Here is a 26,455-nt window from a genome sequence, read left to right on the forward strand (position 1 = left end):
CACACTGAATAAATCCCCCCACTCACTGAATAAATCCCCCCCACGCACTGAATAAATCCCCCCACACACTGAATAAATCCCCCCACACACTGAATAAATCCCCCCACACACTGAATAAATCCCCCCCACACACTGAATAAATCCCCCCACACACTGAATAAATCCCCCCCACACACTGAATAAATCCCCCCACACACTGAATAAATCCCCCCACACACTGAATAAATCCCCCCACACACTGAATAAATCCCCCCACACACTTAATAAATCCCCCCACACACTTAATAAATCCCCCCCACACACTTAATAAATCCCCCCACACACTTAATAAATCCCCCCACACACTTAATAAATCCCCCCACACACTTAATAAATCCCCCCACATACTCCCCATAAACCCACCCCACGCTGAATCTTCGGTGTCTTCAGCTCCACAGCACAGGAGCACTTACCACCAAGTCTCTTCTTTCTCCTGCGCGCCGGATAGTGACGTCAGCAGCGTGATCACATGACTTGATCACGCTGCTGGCGTCGCTCTGACCCAGCGGTCAGAGCCTCAATTGTACTCGCAGCTGGTAGATGTCTGCGAGTACAATTGATCTCCGGGAGCCGGCGCGCTGCAGCTTCTCTGTGCCGGCTGTCAGCTTGGCAGTCGGCACAGAGAACAGCTGACTCCCGTTCCCCGCGGCACACCCGACCATGTGTCGCGGCACACTAGTGTGCCGCGGCACACTGGTTGAAAAACACTGATCTAGACTGTCCCATTCCAGGGACAGACAATGCAGATCTCCGCAGTCCCCGACCAGAGAAGGCCTCCTCCCCAGCTCACCCAGCAGGGGACGCCTCAGTGATACACAGGATTCGGAAGGCATCTGCGACTCTGACTCAGACAGGGAAACGGAAGGGTCCCTGATCCCAATTCCACCTAGCAATACAGCACTAGTTGAGGACATAATCTCTTCCATCCATCGGGTGCTGGACATTTCTGATCCGCCACCAGAGGCCCCAGAACATAAGATTTCCTTTGAAGGACCTCTGAAGCTGCCTAAGGTTTTCTCTAACCACCCAGAGTTTAAGGCGATCCTTAAGAAGCAGCTCTCACAGCCTGAGAAAAAATTCGCTAATCGCAAATATCTGGAGGCGAGGTACCCCTTCCCACAAAAGGACACCGAGGAATGGACAGATCCACCCGAAGTGGACCCCCCAGTTTCTAGGCTAGCAGCACAGACCCTCCTTTCACTGCCAGATAGCTCAACCCTCAGGGATGCAGCAGACCGGCAGGTAGAACGCATGGCTCGTTCAATTTTCGAGGCAGCAGGAGCATCCCTGGCTCCCGCGTTCGCCTCAGTTTGGGCTGCCAAGGCCATTCTGGCCTGGGCAAAAAATTTACAAGCTCTCCAAGCATCCGCTCCTGAGCTGTTGGACCAAGCGGTTCAAATAGCAGTTGTAGCAGACTACATGCTTCATGCAGCTCTGGATTCAGCAAGGGGAGTAGCGGGGATAGCATCAAACGCCATCACACTTCGGCGTATCCTCTGGCTACGGGAATGGAAAGCAGACGCAGCCTCAAAGAAGTCCCTCACGCACCTCCCCTACCTCTGTGGGAGACTTTTCGGTGAACAGTTGGACACTATGATATCCAAAGCTACCGGGGGTAAGAGTACTTCTCTTCCCCAACTCAGACCTAAACGCGCTTACAAGAAGCGTAACCAAACTCTATTCCGATCCTTTCGGAATTCCTTGGGCTGGTCCGTCTCACGTCCAGCACAAAATCGTAACCGTTCCCCACGCAGGGACAACTCACGATCGACGCAAAGGTCGGACAAGACCTGGCAGTCAAAAGCAGGCCAGCCTAAGCCCAGAGGAGGAAAATCTCAGACTTTCTCCTCATCATGACTCACGGACTCCGGAAGACACCACACCAGTAGGCGGCCGACTTTTGCTCTTTCATCAAGTCTGGCTGCCTATTACAGAAGACAGGTGGGTCAGGGAGCTAGTGTCTTCCGGATACAAAATAGACTTCACCTCCAACCCACCGGACCGATTCTTCCTCTCTGTCCCCCCAAAACCGCCAGACAAGGCTCGTGCCTACCACCAAGCGGTCTCCTCGCTTTTTCAAGCAGGAGTCATAGTACCGGTCCCTACGACCGAACGCTTCCGAGGGTTCTACTCCAATCTGTTTGTAGTTCCCAAGAAAGGAGGCAGCGTACGGCCCATACTGGACCTAAAACAGCTCAGCAAATATGTACGTGTCCGTCACTTCCGCATGGAGTCCCTTCGGTCCATCATTGCGTCCATGGAGAACGGAGAATATCTTGCCTCCATAGACATACAAGACGCATACCTACATATACCCATTGCACCTGCCCATCAGAGGTTTCTCAGGTTCGCAATAGGCCAGGACCACTACCAATTCGTGGCTCTCCCTTTCGGACTTGCCACAGCTCCCAGAGTGTTCACCAAAGTCATGGCAGCCACCATGGACGTCCTGCACTCCAGAGGCATAGTAGTCGTTCCATACTTGGACGATCTACTCATCAAGGCCCCCACCTTCAAGGACTGCGAGCTCAGCGTCTCAATCACAACCGATAATCTGTCGCATGGGCTGGTTAATCAACCTACAAAAGTCATCACCAACCCCGAGTCAGTCCCTGACCTTTCTGGGAATGCTATTCAACACCTCCAGGGGTCTAGTGCTCCTTCCCAAGGACAAGGCACTGGCTCTCCGCCTAGGAGTTCGCACCCTCCTCCGTAAACCTCCTCGATCTCTCCGGTTTGCCATGAGAGTCCTCGGCAAGATGGGGGCAGCAATAGAAGCGGTCCCATTTGCCCAGTTTCACCTCAGGCCTCTCCAACTAGCCATTCTTAAGTCCTGGGACAGGAATCCCTTTTCTCTCGACAGGGAGTTCCAGCTAACGTCGTCAACCAGGAGGTCCCTGCACTGGTGGCTCAAGCCAACTTCGCTAGCAAAGGGGAAATCCTTTCTCACAGGTCAATGGAAGGTTCTGACCACCGACGCGAGCCTGACGGGTTGGGGTGCGGTGCACCTACACCACAGGGCACAGGGCAAGTGGTCCCCAGTGGAAGCGACCATGCCCATCAACATCCTGGAAATTCGTGCCATCCTCCTGGCATTGAGGGCCTTCCAGCACTTACTGGCAGCCTCTCACATCAGAATACAGTCGGACAATGCCACGGCCGTGGCATATGTGAATCACCAAGGGGGGACCCGCAGTACCCAGGCGATGCGAGAAGTGTCACACATCCTCCGCTGGGCGGAGGACACAGGGTCGGTTCTTTCAGCGGTTCACATTCCGGGTGTGGACAACTGGGAAGCAGACTTCCTCAGCCGACAGGGAATAGACACGGGAGAGTGGTCTCTCCATCCCGAAATTTTTCGCCAGATCTGTCACCGCTGGGGAACCCCAGATGTGGACCTAATGGCATCCCACTTCAATGCCAAGGTCTCCAACTTCATGGCCAGAACACACGATCCGCGGTCGCTCGGAGCAGACGCTCTGGTTCAGGACTGGACTCAGTTCCAGCTCCTGTATATTTTTCCACCTCTCCCCCTGATATCCAGAGTGGTGAGGAAGATCAAACAACAGGGAGTTCCAACCATCCTAATTGCACCGGACTGGCCCAGACGTACATGGTACGCCGACATCGTACAACTTATAGCAGACGCCCCCGGCGTCTCCCCGACCGCCACGATCTTCTATCACAAGGCCTGTTCTACCACCAGAACTCAGGGGCTCTCAATTTGACGGCGTGGCCCTTGAGACCTGGGTTCTAACCCAGGCAGGGCTCTCGCCGAACGTCATTGGAACCATGATCAGGGCACGGAAGCCAGCCTCTGCCAAGATTTATTACCGTACCTGGAAAGCTTTCTTTACCTGGTGCGAATCTCGTGGCCAGATCTCACTCCCTTATTATCTACCCAAAGTACTTGGTTTTCTCCAATCCGGTCTGGAGGCCAGGCTGTCGCTGGGCTCGCTTAAGAGCCAGGTGTCAGCCCTCTCAGTGCTTTTTCAAAGGCGCATTGCTACCAAGCCGCAAGTAAGGACTTTCCTTCAGGGAGTTTACCGTTTGGTTCCCCTCTACAGACGACCACTAGAAACGTGGGACCTTAACCTGGTCCTGACAGCATTGCAGGAACCACCCTTCGAACCCCTTAACTCTGCTGTTCTGTTCGGTCTGGGGAGACCTATTTTGAACTTTGGTATTTTTTGGGGTGTTTAAGATGCGGTTCTGAAACTTGTGGTTGATTGACTTAAATGAGGATGGGTCGGTCGGCCACGGGTTTCAGAGCCGCATCTTGAATATTTTAAAGAATATTGAAGTTCAAAGTCGGTCATTTTTGACCAACAGAACAGCAGGGTTAAGGAGGTCCCGCTCCGCCTTCTCTCCCAGAAGGTGGTTTTCCTAGTGGCAATCACCTCACTACGCAGGGTGTCTGAACTGACAGCACTCTCCTGCAGACGGCCCTTCCTGGCTTTTCACCAGGACAAGGTAGTTCTTCGTACGGTACCATCCTTCCTTCCAAAGGTTGTGTCCAACTTCCACCTCAATGAGGAAATTTCACTACCATCCCTTTGTCCGGTCCCGGTTCATAGAGTAGAGAAGGCTCTGCATACGCTTGACCTTCAGAGAGGATGTGGAAACCACAAGAAAAAACGACCAACAAGGGTAGCTATAATAAAGATAAAAGCAAATACTTTATTAAATACATATCTTATAAAACAAAATAGGACATAAATAGAACAAAGGTGGGGAAACGGAAAATGTCACAATACAGGTACTCCCCTATAAGGAAACAGAACATGCAGGCCAGGCCCTGACTCCCTAATTAAAAAAGATGTTTGTAGTGGGAGAAGACACCAAAGGGACGGAATGGCTATAAGTAATGTGGAACACTCAATATGTATTTATACACAGCGCCCTGAGGTAGTGGAATATACCAAGATCACTATAATGCCCGTATGTTAGCAGTTCATAACTATATAGAATAGGGCCCAGAGGACTAAAAATCACTGAGACGTGCCTCAGTGTCCACTAAAATCGGGCATGTTATGTGTAGATGAAACCAGGTGAGTTACCAACAAATACCATATCCGAACCCATAAAACCCAACCCCAGGAATATTACCAGGGAGGTGCCAATGCACCCATATAAAGCGTAAACCAAGGCATAAACCAAACACTATTACCTGGTCCTGGGCGGTGAGCAGATGTACACAGGGGGCGTAGCCGGCACGTCTACGCTTGACCTTGTCAGGGCATTACGTATATACGTGTCTAGGATTGCGTCCTTCCGGAGGTCTGATTCTCTTTTCCTCCTTCCGGAAGGCGGCCACAAGGGTCTGCCAGCTTCCAAAGCTACCCTTGCCAGGTGGATAAAATCCACCATACAAGAGGCCTACCGCCTTAAGAATTCTCCTCTTCCAGCCGGTATTACGGCACACTCTACACGGGCGGTAGGGGCCTCCTGGGCCATTCGGCACCAGGCTTCGGCACAACAGGTGTGTAAGGTGGCCACTTGGACTAGCCTACACACGTTTACTAAACACTACAGGGTTCATACCCAGTCCTCAGCGGACGCGAGCCTGGGTAGATGTGTCCTGCAGGCGGCAGTGCCCTAAGTATAGGGGCCTGTCTGCACAATATATTCGTCCATTGCTTCTCACCCAGGGACTGCTTTAGGACGTCCCATGGTCCTGTGTCCCCCAATGAGGCGACAGAGTAAAGGAGATTTTTGTGTACTCACCGTAAAATCTCTTTCTCTTAGCCTCTAATTGGGGGACACAGCTCCCACCCTGTTTGCCCTTTTCGGGCTGTTGTTACTGTTGAGTTCTCATATTGTTCCTTGAGCTCGTACATAGTGGCCTTCTTATAGGCCTGCCTATGTTATTCATGTTACGTTCCTCCTACTGCTTTTGCACAAAACTGGAGAAGGCTGACGCTGTCCAAGGGTGTATACTGCAGAGGAGGAGCCACAGTTAATCTTTTTCAGATTATGCATAGTGTCGCCTCCTATTGGACAGCAGCATAACACATGGTCCCGTGTCCCCCAATTAGAGGCTAAGAGAAAGAGATTTTACGGTGAGTACACAAAAATCTCCTTTTTTGCGCCAAGATGATATTTTTACCATTTTCAAATAGATACAATGTTTTGATCGCTCGTTATTGCATTTTAATACAATTTTGCGGCGACCAAGAGAACATCATTCTGGCATTTTTATTTTTTATTTACTCCTTACGCTGTTTACCGATCAGATTAATTCTTTATATATTGATAGATCGGGCAATTCTGAACCCGGCGATGCCAAATATGTGTATTTTTTTTATTTATTTCGAGTGGGGCAAATGGGAGGTGATTTAAACTTTTATTTTATTTTTTAAACATTTTTTTTTTTTTTTTTTAACCTTACACTTGCTTCAATAGTCTCCATAGGAGGTAACAAATTGCATTGCACAAAATCACAGACATATTTCCTTTTTTGATCCGTTTGATTGAGGTGATTACAGCCTCAATCCCCTGATTCCGCCAGTCATGCTGGCGAAACGTGTTGGGGAGGCTTAGAGCAATTTTAGAAAGCTTGAGTTAGTGAAGTTACGTTATGGCAATAGTTGTGGTTTATAGATAGAGGCCGCACTTTCATCCATACACCTGAAATTTAATACAATGTTAGGACAATGAGCAACTTTATAAGATGCGAGTTCAAGTAATAGTATACAGTGTCCTCTTTATACTAAACTGATTAATGTGAGTTTTAACAATTAAACATTTCCTTTAGTATATTTAATTAAAAGTTATATTTTATAGTCTTTAGTTAGGGATTATTTGCCTTTGGAAATATGTTATCTAAGGTTGTTACCCTATGCTAGCTTTGGACAGCAGTTATGTGTTTGTATAGTGATGCGCTTCGTCTCGAGCAAGTTAAGTGTCGCTGACAGAGATTGACAGCGGCACTTAACATGTTAACAGCTGCGGGTGGATCGCGATATTACCCGCGGCTGTTAAGGGCACATGTCAGCTAATGAAATCAGCTGACATGTGCCGGAAAAGTTGCAGGCTCATCGCCGGAGCCTGCAGAAAATAGGGTGTGGCTACATTAGATGTACCTATATGTCTAAGGCTGCTCTCAGACAGCAGTTTTTTGCCATCAGGCTCAATCCGGCGAATTTTTTAAAAAACGAATCCGTCGCAAATTGTGAAAAACTGAGAGAAAGAGAGAGACCAGAATGGAAAACGCATGCTTAGTATAAAAAAAATTGAATCTGTCGCCGGATTCCATCATTTGACGGATCAAGGTCGCTGTCCGTTTCTTCGACAAACACAAAAAACGTTCCTCTGTGCGTTGTCTCCGGCCGCTGGACTGACAATTTTCACCGGATCCGTCGAACGACAGACGAAACGTGAGGCCATCCGTCGCTAATACAAGTCAATGAGAAAAAAAACGGATCCGGTGGCATCATTCGCCGGATCCGTTTTTTTCAAAATTCGCTGGATCGAGCCTGATGGCAAAAAACTGATGTGTGAAAGCAGCCTAAGGTTGGAAAGGGGTTACGGAAATGCGCCTTTTCTCTGCAGTATTGCAAACCTGTTGTCTTTTTAGCTCCTTCAGCGTTTATGCAGTGTTTTTTTGCTGCCAGCATTTTTGAGTGTTTTTCCCAGCGTTCTCCAGATGTTTTTTGAACTTTGTTAAGCAATGAAGAAAATATTAGCATTTTTTTTTCGAGAATACTAAAGAAAAGCTCAAAGTAACTACCCTGCCATCATCTTTCTAGCCATCCTGTTGACTAAGTATATATCAACGTCAGGGCCGTATTTGCCACTAGGCACTTGAGGGCACATGCCTAGGGCGGCAGGATGCGGGGGGGGCGGCACCTGAGCAAGGCAAGGTGTTTTTTTTTAAAGTTTTTTTTTTTTTTTATAGTCCAGGTCCGGCCTCCCGCCTCCTCCCTCGTCTGGCTGCTGCGGGGGTCTCAGATACAGCGCCGTCACGTAGTGCAGTGTGCACAGGGATCCGGAAGCGGAAATAAGTCACGATGTAAGCCCTACCCCCTCCTCGCTTAGGCGCCAAGTTTGGTTACTGCCTGACAGTCCTGTGTCGGCCCGCCCACCCACCTGTCTTCTGGCTGCTGTGGGGGTCTCGGATCCCGGCAGGTTGGGCTGGGCCGGGGCGCAGCGTGCAGATGCCCCTGGGACGGTCCCCCAGCTTCTGGCTGCTTGCTGGGTTAAAGGCTGAGTGTTGGCAGTCGCATCCCATGTCTGCCGAACTCATTTGACTGGAAGGAGGAGATCCAGATCGTAGCTGGCTAGTGCGGTCCTGGGATCTGACAGGTAAGTGGAGAACACTGGGCCAGAGCGAGACTACCGGCTGGCGGCACACTGCTGCGGGGTTATCCTGCTGAGGCCGGAAGGAGCGGCTGCTGTGATGGGTATGTGCAGTGTATGTGTGTGTGCATACTGTGCCCCCTGTGTAGTGTATATACATGTGTGTGTGTGCATACTGTGCCCCCCTGTGCAGTGTATATACATGTGTGTGTGTGCATAATGTGCCCCCCTGTGCAGTGTATATACATGTGTGTGTGTGCATACTGTGCCCCCCTGTGCAGTGTATATATATGTGTGTGTGCATATGTGTGTGTGTGCATACTGTGCCCCCCTGTGCAGTGTATATATATATATATGTGTATGCATACTGTGCCCCCCTGTGCAGTGTATGTGTGTGTGCATACTGTGCCCCCCTGTGCAGTGTATATACATGTGTGTGTGTGCATACTGTGCCCCCCTGTGCAGTGTATATATATATATGTGTGCATACTGTGCCCCCCTGTGCAGTGTATGTGTGTGTGCATACTGTGCCCCCCTGTGCAGTGTATATACATGTGTGTGTGTGCATACTGTGCCCCCCTGTGCAGTGTATATATGTGTGTGTGTGCATACTGTGCCCCCCTGTGCAGTGTGTATATATATATATGTGTGTGTGTGCATACTGTGCCCCCCTGTGCAGTGTATACAGTGGGGCAAAAAAGTATTTAGTCAGTCAGCAATAGTGCAAGTTCCACCACTTAAGAAGATGAGAGGGGTCTGTAATTTACATCATAGGTAGACCTCAACTATGGGAGACAAACTGAGAAAAAAAATCCAGAAAATCACATTGTCTGTTTTTTTTAACATTTTATTTGCATATTATGGTGGAAAATAAGTATTTGGTCAGAAACAAAATTTCATCTCAATACTTTGTAATATATCCTTTGTTCGCAATGACAGAGGTCAAACGTTTTCTGTAAGTCTTCACAAGGTTGCCACACACTGTTGTTGGTATGTTGGCCCATTCCTCCATGCAGATCTCCTCTAGAGCAGTGATGTTTCTGGCTTTTCGCTTGGCAACACGGACTTTCAACTCCCTCCAAAGGTTTTCTATAGAGTTGAGATCTGGAGACTGGCTAGGCCACTCCAGGACCTTGAAATGCTTCTTACGAAGCCACTCGTTCGTTGCCCTGGCGGTGTGCTTTGGATCATTGTCATGTTGAAAGACCCAGCCACGTTTCATCTTCAATGCCCTTGCTGATGGAAGGAGGTTTGCACTCAAAATCTCACGATACATGGCCCCATTCATTCTTTCATGTACCCGGATCAGTCATCCTGGCCCCTTTGCAGAGAAACAGCCCCAAAGCATGATGTTTCCACCACCATGCTTTACATTAGGTATGGTGTTTGATGAATGCAACTCAGTATTCTTTTTCCTCCAAACACGACAAGTTGTGTTTCTACCAAACAGTTCCAGTTTGGTTTCATCAGACCATAGGACATTCTCCCAAAACTCCTCTGGATCATCCAAATGCTCTCTAGCAAACTTCAGACGGGCCCGGACATGTACTGGCTTAAGCAGTGGGACACGTCTGGCACTGCAGGATCTGAGTCCATGGTGGCGTAGTGTGTTACTTATGGTAGGCCTTGTTACATTGGTCCCAGCTCTCTGCAGTTCATTCACTAGGTCCCCCCGCGTGGTTCTGGGATTTTTGCTCACCGTTCTTGTGATCATTCTGACCCCACGGGTGGGATTTTGCGTGGAGCCCCAGATCGAGGGAGATTATCAGTGGTCTTGTATGTCTTCCATTTTCTAATTATTGCTCCCACTGTTGATTTCTTCACTCCAAGCTGGTTGGCTTTTGCAGATTCAGTCTTCCCAGCCTGGTGCAGGGCTACAATTTTGTTTCTGGTGTCCTTTGACAGCTCTTTGGTCTTCACCATAGTGGAGTTTGGAGTCAGACTGTTTGAGGGTGTGCACAGGTGTCTTTTTATACTGATAACAAGTTTAAACAGGTGCCATTACTACAGGTAATGAGTGGAGGAAAGAGGAGACTCTTAAAGAAGAAGTTACAGGTCTGTAAGAGCCAGAAATCTTGATTGTTTGTTTCTGACCAAATACTTATTTTCCACCATAATATGCAAATAAAATGTTAAAAAAACAGACAATGTGGTTTTCTGGATTTTTTTTTCTCATTTTGTCTCCCATAGTTGAGGTCTACCTATGATGTAAGTTACAGACGCCTCTCATCTTTTTAAGTGGTGGAACTTGAACTATTGCTGACTGACTAAATACTTTTTTGCCCCACTGTATATGTGTGTGTGCATACTGTGCCCCCCTGTGCAGTGTGTATATATATATGTGTGTGTGTGCATACTGTGCCCCCCTGTGCAGTGTATATATGTGTGTGTGCATACTGTGCCCCCCTGTGCAGTGTGTGTGTATATATATATATATATATATGTGTGTGTGCATACTGTGCCCCCCTGTGCAATGTGTATATATGTGTGTGTGTGTGCATACTGTGCCCCCCTGTGCAGTGTATATATATGTGTGTGTGTGCATACTGTGCCCCCCTGTGCAGTGTATATATATGTGTGTGTGCATACTGTGCCCCCCTGTGCAGTGTGTATATATATATATATATGTGTGTGTGCATACTGTGCCCCCCTGTGCAGTGTATATATGTGTGTGTGCATACTGTGCCCCCCTGTGCAGTGTGTATATATATATATATATGTGTGTGTGTGCATACTGTGCCCCCCTGTGCAGTGTATATATATATATATATATATATGTGTGTGTGTGTGCATACTGTGCCCCCCTGTGCAGTGTATATATGTGTGTGTGCATACTGTGCCCCCCTGTGCAGTGTATATATGTGTGTGTGCATACTGTGCCCCCCTGTGCAGTGTATATATATGTGTGTGTGCATACTGTGCCCCCCTGTGCAGTGTATATATATATGTGTGTGTGCATACTGTGCCCCCCTGTGCAGTGTATATATGTGTGTGTGCATACTGTGCCCCCCTGTGCAGTGTATATATGTGTGTGTGCATACTGTGCCCCCCTGTGCAGTGTATATATATATGTGTGTGTGCATACTGTGCCCCCTGTGCAGTGTATATATGTGTGTGTGCATACTGTGCCCCCTGTGCAGTGTATATATGTGTGTGCATACTATGCCCCCCTGTGCAGTGTATATATATGTGTGTGTGTGCATACTGTGCCCCCCTGTGCAGTGTATATATATATGTGTGTGTGCATACTGTGCCCCCTGTGCAGTGTATATATGTGTGTGTGCATACTGTGCCCCCCTGTGCAGTGTATATATATATATGTGTGTGTGCATACTGTGCCCCCTGTGCAGTGTATATATGTGTGTGTGCATACTGTGCCCCCTCTGCAGTGTATATATGTGTGTGTGTGTGCATACTGTGCCCCCTGTGCAGTGTATATATGTGTGTGTGCATACTGTGCCCCCCTGTGCAGTGTATATATATATGTGTGTGTGCATACTGTGCCCCCCTGTGCAGTGTATATATATGTGTGTGTGTGCATACTGTGCCCCCTGTGCAGTGTATATATGTGTGTGTGCATACTGTGCCCCCCTGTGCAGTGTATATATATATGTGTGTGTGCATACTGTGCCCCCCTGTGCAGTGTATATATATATATATGTGTGTGTGCATACTATGCCCCCTGTGCAGTGTATATATGTGTGTGTGCATACTGTGCCCCCTGTGCAGTGTATATATGTGTGTGTGCATACTGTGCCCCCCTGTGCAGTGTATATATATATGTGTGTGTGCATACTATGCTCCCTGTGCAGTGTATATATGTGTGTGTGCATACTGTGCCCCCTGTGCAGTGTACAGGTCCTTCTCAAAAAATTAGCATATAGTGTTAAATTTCATTATTTACCATAATGTAATGATTACAATTAAACTTTCATATATTATAGATTCATTATCCACCAACTGAAATTTGTCAGGTCTTTTATTGTTTTAATACTGATGATTTTGGCATACAACTCCTGATAACCCAAAAAACCTGTCTCAATAAATTAGCATATTTCACCCATCCAATCAAATAAAAGTGTTTTTTAATAACAAACAAAAAAAACCAACAAATAATAATGTTCAGTTATGCACTCAATACTTGGTCGGGAATCCTTTGGCAGAAATGACTGCTTCAATGCGGCGTGGCATGGAGGCAATCAGCCTGTGACACTGCTGAGATGTTATGGAGGCCCAGGATGCTTCAATAGCGGCCTTAAGCTCATCCAGAGTGTTGGGTCTTGCGTCTCTCAACTTTCTCTTCACAATATCCCACAGATTCTCTATGGGGTTCAGGTCAGGAGAGTTGGCAGGCCAATTGAGCACAGTAATACCATGGTCAGTAAACAATTTACCAGTGGTTTTGGCACTGTGAGCAGGTGCCAGGTCGTGCTGAAAAATGAAATCTTCATCTCCATAAAGCATTTCAGCCGATGGAAGCATGAAGTGCTCCAAAATCTCCTGATAGCTAGCTGCATTGACCCTGCCCTTGATGAAACACAGTGGACCAACACCAGCAGCTGACATGGCACCCCACACCATCACTGACTGTGGGTACTTGACACTGGACTTCAGGCATTTTGGCATTTCCTTCTCCCCAGTCTTCCTCCAGACTCTGGCACCTTGATTTCCGAATGACATGCAAAATTTGCTTTCATCAGAAAAAAGTACTTGGGACCACTTAGCAACAGTCCAGTGCTGCTTCTCTGTAGCTCAAAAGTGGCTTTACCTGGGGAATGCGGCACCTGTAGCCCATTTCCTGCACACGCCTGTGCACGGTGGCTCTGGATGTTTCCACACCAGACTCAGTCCACTGCTTCCTCAGGTTCCCCAAGGTCTGGAATCGGTCCTTCTCCACAATCTTCCTCAGGGTCCGGTCTCCTCTTCTCGTTGTACAGCGTTTTCTGCCACATTGTTTCCTCCCAACAGACTTACCATTGAGGTGCCTTGATACAGCACTCTGGGAACAGCCTATTTGTTGAGAAATGTCTTTCTGGGTCTTACCCTCTTGCTTGAGGGTGTCAATGATGGCCTTCTTGACATCTGTCAGGTCGCTAGTCTTACCCATGATGGGGGTTTTGAGTAATGAACCAGGCAGGGAGTTTATAAAAGCCTCAGGTATCTTTTGCATGTGTTTAGAGTTAATTAGTTGATTCAGAAGATTAGGGTAATAGGTCGTTTAGAGAACCTTTTCTTGATATGCTAATTTATTGAGACAGGTTTTTTGGGTTATCAGGAGTTGTATGCCAAAATCATCAGTATTAAAACAATAAAAGACCTGACAAATTTCAGTTGGTGGATAATGAATCTATAATATATGAAAGTTTAATTGTAATCATTACATTATGGTAAATAATGAAATTTAACACTATATGCTAATTTTTTGAGAAGGACCTGTATATATGTGTGTGTGCATACTATGCCCCCCTGTGCAGTGTATATATATATGTGTGTGTGCATACTGTGCCGCCCTGTGCAGTGTATATATGTGTGTGTGTGTGCATACTATGCCCCCCTGTGCAGTGTATATATATGTGTGTGTGCATACTGTGCCCCCCTGTGCAGTGTATATATATGTGTGTGTGCATACTGTGCCCCCTGTGCAGTGTATATATATATGTGTGTGTGCATACTGTGCCCCCCTGTGCAGTGTATATATATGTGTGTGTGCATACTGTGCCCCCTGTGCAGTGTATATATATGTGTGTGTGCATACTATGCCCCCCTGTGCAGTGTATATATATATATGTGTGTGTGCATACTGTGCCCCCCTGTGCAGTGTATATATGTGTGTGTGCATACTGTGCCCCCTGTGCAGTGTATATATGTGTGTGTGCATACTGTGCCCCCCTGTGCAGTGTATATATATATATGTGTGTGTGCATACTATGCCCCCTGTGCAGTGTATATATGTGTGTGTGCATACTGTGCCCCCTGTGCAGTGTATATATGTGTGTGCATACTGTGCCCCCCTGTGCAGTGTATATATATGTGTGTGTGCATACTGTGCCCCCCTGTGCAGTGTATATATATGTGTGTGTGCATACTGTGCCCCCCTGTGCAGTGTATATATATATGTGTGTGTGCATACTGTGCCCCCCTGTGCAGTGTGTGTGTGTGCATACTGTGCCCCCCTGTGCAGTGTGTGTGTGTGTGTATACACATGTCCCTGCCCTGTAATAGCGTCCCCGGTCCAGTAATAGCGGTCTCCTGTCTTGTAAACAGAATCACAGGAGGCCGAGTCCCTTCCTCTGGAAGTCTGCAGTAGAAGTGGGACAATGCAGCGGGCCCTGAATGGGAGGAGGGGGTGTCACAGCGGTGCAATGCTGCGGGCCCGATGTTGGCGGTAACTGACGGTACTGCCATCACACTATCAGTATTTGGTCAGTATTTTACATCAGTATTTGTGGCCAAAACCAGGAGTGGGTGATAAATGCAGAAGTGGTGCATATGTTTCTATTATACTTTTCCTCTGATTGTTCCACTCCTGGTTTTGGCTTACAAATACTGATGTAAAATACTGACCAAATACTGCTAGTGTGACGGCAGCCTAATAGCTAAGTGGAGTGCATTTCTTTCCTGCCGGACATATTTCTAAAGCTGTGGGCCACTAAAGGCGGAGATTGGGATCTTGGTCCAGATGCGATCTCAGTCTGCACATGCGCCGCCTGTGGCGGCCGTCTTCCTGAATCCCTCCACAGGGAAAACAATGCACTTACGCCGTAGCCTGGAGCCCTCATTATCGTAGGAATATGTCAGGCAATAAATAGTTTTTCTAAGCTTTATAGTGTAGTTTTAGGTCAGGGAGGGATGGTTAGGGATGAGCTAGCAAGGTGCAGGGACAGGTAGTGATGGCTACTTGCAGACATGTGCAGCACTTGTGGTTTTGCACTTGTGGTGAGACAAAAAAAACACTGCTAGCAATTTTTTTCCCCATTGTTGCAAGTGCTGCACATGTCCGCAAGTCCCATAGGGAATGAATGAGGCCGAACGCAGTGTTGCCGTAAGTGATCTGCTACGTGGCAGATGCAGAAAAACTGCCGGATCTTCCGCGAATGGCAAAAATCACTGATGTGAAAGTAGCCTAAGTCACTGCCGAGAGGGTCTGCATTAGGCTACTTTCACATAGCGTTGTTTTCAATACGTCGCAGTCGTCGTTTAGGGGAAAAAACGCATCCTGCAAAGTTGTTTGCAGGATGCGTTTTTGCCCCATAGAGTAACATTACCGACGCATTGCGACACGTCGCAACCATCGTGTGACGTTGCGCCGTGTTGTGGCGGACCGCCGGGAGCAAAAAACGTTAAATGTAACGTTTTTTGCTGCCGACGGACCTTTTTCCGACCGCGCATGGGCGGCCGGAACCCCGCCCCCACCTCCTCGCACCTCACAATGGGGCAGCGGATGCGCCGGAGAAATGCATCCGCTGCCTCCGTTGTGCGGCGCATCAAACGCTAGCATCGGAATCTCGGCCCGACGCACTGCGATGGTCCGAATCCGACGCTATGTGTGAAAGTAGCCTTAGTCATACTCACCAATGAGGGAGGCAGCACGAAAAGTGCCTAGGGCAGTAGAAACTCTAAATACGGCCCTGATCAACGTCCTAATGGATAACGCCTAAACAATGGACATGTTACTTTGTTTAAAAGCTTGGCGTCTTTTGAAAGATTAACCATTTAATAGAAGCACAAAATCCTGGACATATAGGCTGCAAGTTTGTTTTTTTTGCCCACAAATTAATATGTTCATTCTTTTTAGCTTTTTTTTTTCCGATCACACAAAACAGCAGAAAAAGATGGAGTGTGAATGCACCATGAGTTTGTATTTGGAAAGCAGCTTACAAAGGCTTTTCTGTTCTGTCAGTGTCCTGTCAAAATGTACAGAAACCATTTAGTATCATTGAGATGTTGTGTCATCTGTCAGCATTGCCTTCTTTACATAATCTGCTAAGCTATTCTGCCCAGTAGGAAAAGTGGAGGCCCGATGGATCCTATTAAGGTCTAGAAATGGCTCCATCACAAATGGAAGCCTTAATTTCAGAGTGAACAGAATCTGCAGATCCTGTATGTGAGTTTTGTTTAGTGTGTACACTATAAAAGGCTTCTGACATACAGGTTACAGGTCCTTCTCAAAAAATTAGCATATAGTGTTAAATTTCATTATTTACCATAATGTAATGATTACAATTAAACTTTCATATATTATAGATTCATTATCCACCAACTGAAATTGTCAGGTCTTTTATTGTTTTAATACTGATGATTTTGGCATACAACTCCTGATAACCCAAAAAACCTGTCTCAATAAATTAGCATATCAAGAAAAGGTTCTCTAAACGACCTATTACCCTAATCTTCTGAATCAACTAATTAACTCTAAACACATGCAAAAGATACCTGAGGCTTTTATAAACTCCCTGCCTGGTTCATTACTCAAAACCCCCATCATGGGTAAGGGTACCGTCACACAGTGCAATTTTCATCGCTACGACGGTACGATCCGTGACGCTCCAGCGTCGTAACAATATCGCTCCAGCGTCGTAGACTGCTGTCACACTTTGCAATCTACGACGCTGGAGCGATAATTTCATGACGTATGTGCGATGTAGAAGCCGTTGGTTACTATGCGCACATCGTATACGATATATGTTACACCATGCAATCATGCCGCCACAGCGGGACACTAGACGACGAAAGAAAGTTTCAAACGATCTGCTACGACGTACGATTCTCAGCGGGGTCCCTGATCGCAGGAGCGTGTCAGACACTGCGATCTCGTAACTATATCGCTCGAACGTCACGAATCGTGCCGTCGTAGCGATCAAAATTGCACTGTGTGACGGTACCCTAAGACTAGCGACCTGACAGATGTCAAGAAGGCCATCATTGACACCCTCAAGCAAGAGGGTAAGACCCAGAAAGAAATTTCTCAACAAATAGGCTGTTCCCAGAGTGCTGTATCAAGGCACCTCAATGGTAAGTCTGTTGGAAGGAAACAATGTGGCAGAAAACGCTGTACAACGAGAAGAGGAGACCGGACCCTGAGGAAGATTGTGGAGAAGGACGGATTCCAGACCTTGGGGAACCTGAGGAAGCAGTGGACTGAGTCTGGTGTGGAAACATCCAGAGCCACCGTGCACAGGCGTGTGCAGGAAATGGGCTACAGGTGCCGCATTCCCCAGGTAAAGCCACTTTTGAACCATAAACAGCGGCAGAGGCGCCTGACCTGGGCTACAGAGAAGCAGCACTGGACTGTTGCTAAGTGGTCCCAAGTACTTTTTTCTGATGAAAGCAAATTTTGCATGTCATTCGGAAATCAAGGTGCCAGAGTCTGGAGGAAGACTGGGGAGAAGGAAATGCCAAAATGCCTGAAGTCCAGTGTCAAGTACCCACAGTCAGTGATGGTGTGGGGTGCCATGTCAGCTGCTGGTGTTGGTCCACTGTGTTTCATCAAGGGCAGGGTCAATGCAGCTAGCTATCAGGAGATTTTGGAGCACTTCATGCTTCCATCGGCTGAAATGCTTTATGGAGATGAAGATTTCATTTTTCAGCACGACCTGGCACCTGCTCACAGTGCCAAAACCACTGGTAAATGGTTTACTGACCATGGTATTACTGTGCTCAATTGGCCTGCCAACTCTCCTGACCTGAACCCCATAGAGAATCTGTGGGATATTGTGAAGAGAAAGTTGAGAGATGCAAGACCCAACACTCTGGATGAGCTTAAGGCCGCTATTGAAGCATCCTGGGCCTCCATAACATCTCAGCAGTGTCACAGGCTGATTGCCTCCATGCCACGCCGCATTGAAGCAGTCATTTCTGCCAAAGGATTCCCGACCAAGTATTGAGTGCATAACTGAACATTATTATTTGATGGTTTTTTTGTTTGTTATTAAAAAACACTTTTATTTGATTGGATGGGTGAAATATGCTAATTTATTGAGACAGGTTTTTTGGGTTATCAGGAGTTGTATGCCAAAATCATCAGTATTAAAACAATTAAAGACCTGACAAATTTCAGTTGGTGGATAATGAATCTATAATATATGAAAGTTTAATTGTAATCATTACATTATGGTAAATAATGAAATTTAACACTATATGCTAATTTTTTGAGAAGGACCTGTAAGTATGCCAGTTTACCACAAAACAGTATGCAATACCATAGCAGACCATAATAATGACACATGCTACACAGTTAAAGACCTCCCAAGACCTTATCCGGACATTAGTTATTTTTTCTTGTGCACTAGAAAAGTTCCAAGTTTTATTGATTTTTTTTCATCAGAATTTGGGGAGTATCAGTTGTTACCATCAGAGTTTGGGTAGAGTTTCACCAGTTTTCTCGTGCAAAAAAAATAGATAGTAGGTGGTTGAGAAATCTTTATCATATAATCTGTGAAAAACTTGCAGCACAAAGATGGTATCGAGTGCTGTCTGAGGCTTTCTGATTCATAGACTGGCATTGGTGAGATTGGTCTTAGACACGGATCACAAAAAGGAAACGTGTCTCCATGATTTTGTGTTGACTTGGTCTACAAAAATACACACATGTGAACAAGCCCATGGACTATAATGGCTAAGAGTTGTATGCGTGAAAACAGTGATATAACTTGTGCATGAAAAACTATCGTTTCAATGAGCCTTAATGTATAAATTCTGAGGTTTTATGTATTTGTTTTTCAATCGCGGCCATAATAATGATGTGAGCAAACCCTTAGAACTTTGGAAAAGATTTCTAGTAGAAGAGCAGTCCTCACTAGTGATGAGTGAGTATACTCATTGCTCGGGTGATCTCCGAGTATTCCTTAATGCTCGGAGATTTACAGCTTTATAATTTACAGCTGCTAGACAGGCTGAATACATGTGAGGAATGCCTGTTTGTTAGGGAACCTTCACATGTAATAAAGCAGGCTAGTAGCTGTAAATCATGCAGCTGCGGTGACGAAAACGAAATCTCCGAACACTAACAAATGCTCGGAGACCACCCGAGCAACAATGCTATTTGCTCATCACTAATAATCACATGCATCTCTGACATATCAGAAAAATCATTTGGACTGGATTTTTACTTTCAACTTTTGCTAAAAGATATGATCTTTTGCAGAAGATGATACAATTGTTTTTCTAGACTTCAGATTTCTATCGGCCTACAAATAAGCTCTAATAATTAACACTATTGCTGATTTATTAATGGCTTGTAGCTCAAGGCAGTAAAGAGTACATTATTAATTGTTGTTTCTTATTTAATAGCAAAGTAGAAGAACAGAACACATGAGTTAAGACACGCGGAAGATGTGGGAATGAAGACCTTTGACTATAGCTATGCAGAAATGGATACAAAAATAATATGCAATCATATTAAATCGAAAAAGGCAGCGATGCAAATACTTAATTTTTTACTTTTCTTAAAGATAAAATGTTTGAAAAAGTTTCAAAATATAGTAAATTTACTAATATACTGTTCCATGCCACTATAATAATAATACTGCAGACTTCATGTTTTGTATTCAAGAATGCAATATTAAAGATTTATCTGGTCATCCTTTTTCTTATAACATTGGGGTGCTGCCAACAGAATGGCATGTTGGATGTTATTCTGAGAATTGGCTGGGCTCCTCAGGTTTGGGTCGCATCTAAACAATCATTGGACTGTAAACTTTTTTTAGGGTATGTTCCCACGGTCAGTATTAGGCAGCACTTTGGACGCAGCACATGTCCGCTCCGTCCAAAGCGCTGCCGACTTTTGAACGCAGGTGATTCCGCATGTGTTTATTGAACCGTGCGGGATCACCGCATCCTATACATTGGACAGGAAATACATAGACATGCCGTAATATAGTTTACATTTCACATAATTTAACTATTTATTCTTAAAGCACCATTAATTTCAGTGTGCCTCACATATGTAAAGGGTTACATTCATAATATAATGTAAACTGACAGACTGGTACAGTAGGGGAGAGCTCCTGCAGTTGCTTTATTGCCTTTGCTATCCGTGACCATATTATCTAGCATTGATCTATTATACTGAGCATGTCTTTTGTCACATATGTTAATACAACACCTTGTAGTAAGATCTGGCTTACACACGTGGGTTTTTTAACTATTTTTCTCTGTTTCCATATAACCTTTGGACCTATCTGGTTTGACTCCTGTTCTCCTTTTTATATTGTGCAAATATACTCTATCAATTTTTTATGATATTCAATATTTTTTTTTAATATAGTTTCCCTCACAACCCCCATTAATGTCTTCCATATAATATGATGTCCCCACCTCCTCTCTTTTTATAGCCTAAATTCATTAAGAAAATAATACAAGAAAAATGTAAAAAAACAAAACAAAAAACCTTAGGGTATGTTCACACGTTCCTGATTTCCATCCTTTTTTTTTCAGGACTGTTTTTTAAAAAACTGCAGCTCTTGGCAGAAAACGCAGGTCCTTTTTTTGTCCTTTTTTGATGCGTTTTTTGATCCTTTTTTTGATCCTTTTTTTTATGCAGTTTTCTATGCAGAGTCTGTGTTTTCTAGGAAGTTTTTTAGGGTTAAAATGGCTGAAAATACCCTAACCCTACCCCTAACCTTAACCCTACCCCTAACCCTACCCCTAACCCTAACCCTAACCCTATTCTAACCTTAGTGGAAAAAAAAAAAATTCTTAATTTTTTTTTTTATTGTCCCTACCTATGGGGGTGACAAAGGGGGGGGGGTGTCATTTACTATTTTTTTTTATTTTGATCACTGAGATAGATTATATCTCAGTGATCAAAATGCACTTTGGAACGAATCTGCCGGCCGGCAGATTCGGCGGGAGCACTGCGCATGCGCCCGCCATTTTGCAAGATGGCGGCGCCCAGGGAGAAGACGGCCGGACGGACACCGGGACGCCGGGTAAGTATAAGGGGGGGAGATTAGGGCACGGGGGGGCATCGGAGCACTGGGGGGGGCATCAGAGCACGGGGCGGTGGGATTGGAGCACGGGGGGGGGGGGGGGCGGGATCGGAGCACGGGGGGGCAGCCACACTCCGCCCACGCACTTCCGCCCGCTTCCCCGCACTTCCTGCTGCAGCGGTTCTGCACCACAAGCCGCAGTAAAACCCGCAGATATTTTTTTCATCTGCGGGATTTACTGCGGGTTTGACCTCACAATGGAGGTCAATGGGTGCAGAACCGCTGCGGCTCCGAAAAAAGAAGTGACATGGTACTTCTTTTTTCCCGCAGCTATTCAGCGCGGCTTTTTTTTTGATTTTCCGCATTGTGGGCACAGCAGTTCCTGTTTTCCATAGGGTACAATTTAATGTACCCTGCATGGAAAACAGCTGCGGACCCGCAGCGGGAAAATCGCGGCAATTCCGCATGAAAAAAAAGGATCGTGTGAACATGGCCTTATACTCACCTAATATTACCCGGTTTATCGTCCAGCACAGCCTCCATCTCTTCTTTTGTCTGGCACAGCAGTGGGCGTTACGCCATCTGATGTCCCCCCTGTGTGCGCCATCTCATTCAGTGCGCAGGCCAGAATTGGCTTATATTCTGCTGGAGAACCCGATGGTACTGGGAGCTGATTACGGCTCCTCTGCTGGCGGTGCGGCGCACAGCAATTGTAATTGCATATGATAGACGCGAATGCAATTGGGTGCAGGGTGTCAGTGACTGACCCTGCTCTCCGGTGTGCCTGCGTCTCGGCCATCACTGTGCTGAATGACTGCAGACAGAGGAAGGTGTCGGGTGGCTCCACACATTCAATAATCTCAATTTCTTCCCCAAAGTGCGCCCTCCCTTGGGGAGACAGGAGGCAGCGCCCTAAGCAGGTGCCTACCACTTGTCCTGGCCCTGTATAGAACATTATACTGTTTGTAGGGCTTGTGGGGTCTATTATATACAGTGCATTACACTAGATGAAGGGTTGTGTTGGGGTGATTGTGGGGAGAGGGTAATGTAGGGTCACTTTACTGTGCATGTGGAGGAATTCACTGTGGGGGAATCATACTCTGGGGGCTATGTTGGCATCATAATTTATGGAGGGGCAGGAAAGTGCTATCCTCACCTCATGCATGGGAACTGGGGCTTTAATAGGAGGAAAATTGCTTTGTAAGGGCTAGAAGGCTGTGAGTAGTGATGCGTGAGCACGCTCTGGTGTTATCCCAGTATCTTCATCCTATATTATGTGTGAGTCCCTACAGCTGCATGATACCCGGCTATTAGGGTGTGTATCCACGTTCAGGAAACGCTGCTTAGAGCCACAGCGTCAAACATGCAGCGTCCAGATGTTACTGCATAGTGGAGGGGATTTCATGAAATCCTGTTTCCACTATGCGGTAAAACACGGAGGCGGCAGACCCTCGTAAACAGACATGCGGCGTGTCTTTTCAGAACGCAGCATGTCTGTTTACAATGCAGAGACACTCCGTCGCCGCACCCTAAATTACCCATAGACAATCATTAGATGCGGTAAAATCGCATCTAATGATTAGTCACATGCGTAGAAACTGCGTAAATGCAGCTTACTACGCATGTCTGCCGACTCACCTGTCCCGCCGCCGGAAGTCCCTCGTCCACTGCAGTTCTCGCGATAACTTATCATGAGAACTGCCGTGCATGTGACCGAGAGTTATCTCCGGTCACTAGTCTGGTTCTCACAATCAGCTGATCAGCTGATTTTGAGAGCGCTGCAGTGTAGGTGATCACTGGAGCGTTATCTACGGTGATCATCTACAGGCTCTGCTACATCTGGATGTCAGGTATCCAGATGTAGCAGAGCCAGACTTGTCTAGACTGTGTGCTGTTAAATATTAATTATTAACTGAATTATTCTTATTCTCAATTCTGTACTGAACACATTGCCTCTTGCTGACATTACAAAGGCTATTTATGTATATATAGCTCAGAGCATAAGTTAACACCATATAGAGAGAACACGTGGTCTGTGGGACAAATAAATAACTTCTCTCAGGAGGTGGGGATGGGTCACCTTCTGCCTTCACCATCATTTTCCATGGACTACAGAACTCACACAAGGAATGAACAGCTGGTAGCCATGATTCCACTCCATGAAAGAAAGATGACTTCTACTCCATCTCAGAAACAAAGAGGAACAAGCGCTCATAGGAGCAAATGGACAATCTGTTCGTAACTATTTCATCTATTTTATGTTTTGTTGCAATGTGATTTTTCTGTGGACAATTCAATAAACCACTACATTTTTTATGAAAATATGACAATTTTTCTTTAAGAGTAACGCACCTGGTGAATAGTCCTGATTAAATAAATGTGCAAAATAAGCATATTTAACATGTGCACATACAACATACACCATGCGACACACAACATGCGACACTCGACATACGACATGCGATATACAACATGTGACACATGTGGCATTCGACACGCAACATACGACATACAACATGTACCATGCGACATACAGCATGTACCATGCGACATACGACATGTAACATGCGACATACAACGTACCATGCAACATATGACATGCACCATGCGACATACAAATACAGTACAGACATACAGTACATAAACATAGATTACATACCATCACCTTGTCACCTTGATCCCCGAAGCCATTGTCATCTGTAAAAAAAATAGTAAAATAATAAACACTATACTCCCTGATCCGCAGAAATCCAATTAAAATGAGTGTCCCACGATGATCTCCCGTTGAGAGCAGCAGCATCAGCTGATGTGATCGCTCTCCAGGGGCTCCAGGAATACAATGACAGAAGGTATCCTTCCGCACTGTATTCCTACGCCCCTGTGAGAAATAGTCCCTAGTCTCACTTGTGGCACTGCTGTGTGGGAAAATTCCCACGCAGCTTTTGCCATAAAGTAAGACCCTGAACTAAGGTAACCTCAGTGATACACAGTAGGAGCCATTGTCTCCTGTCAGTGTGTCACTGGAGGGCCTATACAGCAGTGACATCACCCGATGTCACTGTTCTATAGGGGAGATCGTCGTGGGACATTCGTTATTAATTGGATTACGGCGGACAGGTAGTATACGGTTTATTTTAATTTTTTTGCAGGCGATCAAGTATGGTAAGTATGGTTAAATTAAGAATATTAAAATACTTTTTTCTGGCTGTGTCTTTATTTTTTTTGACCCTTTCACTATTCTTGGATCAATAATGGATAGGCATCTTATTGACGCCTCTCCATTATTAACCAGGCTTAATGTCACCTTGCAATAGCACAATAGACATTAACCCCTTATTACCCAATATCCCACCGCTGTAGGGGAGTGGGAAGAAAGGGGCTAAGTGCCGGAATTGGCGCATCTTACAATTACGCCATTTCTGGGGTGGCTAGTACTTGTAGCCGGGGGAGGGGAGGGCAATAACCATGGCCCCTCTCTAGGCTATGAATATCAGCCCGCAGTTGTCTGCATAGCCTTTCTGGCTATAAAATATAGGTGGACCCCACTTTATTTTTTTTTTGGGGGGTCTCCCTATCTTTATAGCCAGTAAATATTCATAGCCTAGAGAGGGGCCATGGGTATTACCCCCTTCCCAGGCTACAAGTATTGGCCGTCGGCTTTCCCCCTCTGGCGCAGAAAATTGCAGCTCACGCCATTTTTTTCCCATTTTTTTTGTTTTAATTAAACGCTCATTCATAAACATCGGCCTTGCTATTACAGCTCTACTAGATGGTGGCCCGATTCTAACGCATCGGGTATTCTAGAATATGTATGTAGTTTATTTACGAAGTGGTGTTTAAATCCCGCCACGACCAATCAGCGAAGCGTGATTTAAATCCCGCGCCAATTTGTGGCCGGACTGCACCTGTCGCTGATTGGTCGCGCCAGCCGCCCGTGACCAATCAGCGATGCAGGATTTTCGTTACAAACAGACCATTAGACGATTATATATATACTAGATGGTGGCTCGATTCTAACGCATTGGGTATTTGAGAATATGTATGTATGTATGTACGTCGCGCTGTGTGTTGGGGTTAAATTCCGTGCCAATATCGCTGATTGGTCGCGGCCAGCTGCGTAATATATAGCACAGCCACGTAGTATATAGCAGCCACTTAGTATATAGCACAGCCCACGCAGTAGATAGCACAGCCACGTAGTATATAGCACAGTCCACGCAGGAGATAGCACAGCCACATAGTATATAGCACAGCCCATTCAGTAGATAGCACAGCCATGTAGTATATAGCACAGCCACATAGTATATAGCACAATGATATAGTATATAGCATAGCCCATGTAGTATATAGCACAGCCCATGCAGTAGATAGCACAGCCACATATATAGCAGACACGTAGTATGTAGCACAGCCACATGGTATATAGCACAGTGATTTATATAGCACAGCCAACATAGTATATAACACAGCCACATAGTATATAGCACAGCCCACGCAGTAGATAGCACAGCCACGTAGTATATAGCACAGCCCACGTAGTATACAGCAGTGTGGGCACCATATCCCTGTGAAAAAAAGAATTAAAATAAAAAAGGTATATACTCACTTTCCGTCATCCACCGAAGCTGTCCCGCTCCTCGCGATGCGGCCGGCAGCTTCCGTTCCCAGAGATGCATTGCGAAATTACCCGGATGACTTAGTGGTCTTAGCCAGAGACCGCTAAGTCATCTGGGTAATTTCGCAATGCATCTCTGGGAACGGAAGCTGCCGAGTGCATCGGGTGGAGAGGGAAAGCTGCGGAGGCGACGGAAGGTCAGAATCGCATGATTTTTTATTATTTTTAACATTAGGCCGCCGTCACACTTGCGAGTTTTACGGACGTAAGAGCGCAGAAACTAAGTCCGTAAAACTCGCCAAACAAACGGCACAATTATTCTCTATGCCCCTGCTCCTATCTGCCGTATTTTACTGATCCATATTATACGGCTTTCTACGGCCTGCGTTTGTCACCGTATTGCGCAAAAAAACGCCAATGAGTCTATTGAAGCCCCAAAAAATACGGATTACACACGGACCAGCAGTGTGACTTGCGAGAAATACGCAGCGGTGTTAGAGAGAAAAGCCGGTAATTCAGTGCGGTGTACAGTAAAATCACACTGACAGCTTACATTAGAATAGTTAGAATA

General features: G+C 46.1%; 1 protein-coding gene across 2 annotated transcripts in view; it reads left to right on the forward strand.

The window, feature by feature from the left end:
* The window catches only part of HDAC10 (histone deacetylase 10), a 146,749-nt gene extending 126,830 nt beyond the window's left edge, over positions 1-19,919 (forward strand). For both annotated transcript variants that reach the window (XM_069764929.1, XM_069764930.1), the window contains exon 21: positions 19,630-19,919. In XM_069764929.1, the coding sequence (XP_069621030.1) occupies positions 19,630-19,637 (8 nt within the window). In that variant the 3' untranslated portion in view covers positions 19,638-19,919. The remainder of the gene's footprint in view (positions 1-19,629) is intronic.
* Positions 19,920-26,455: the final 6,536 nt, after the last annotated feature.

The sequence above is a fragment of the Ranitomeya imitator genome, chromosome 4 (genome assembly GCF_032444005.1).
Source record: "Ranitomeya imitator isolate aRanImi1 chromosome 4, aRanImi1.pri, whole genome shotgun sequence".
NCBI classification, from domain to species: domain Eukaryota; kingdom Metazoa; phylum Chordata; class Amphibia; order Anura; family Dendrobatidae; genus Ranitomeya; species Ranitomeya imitator.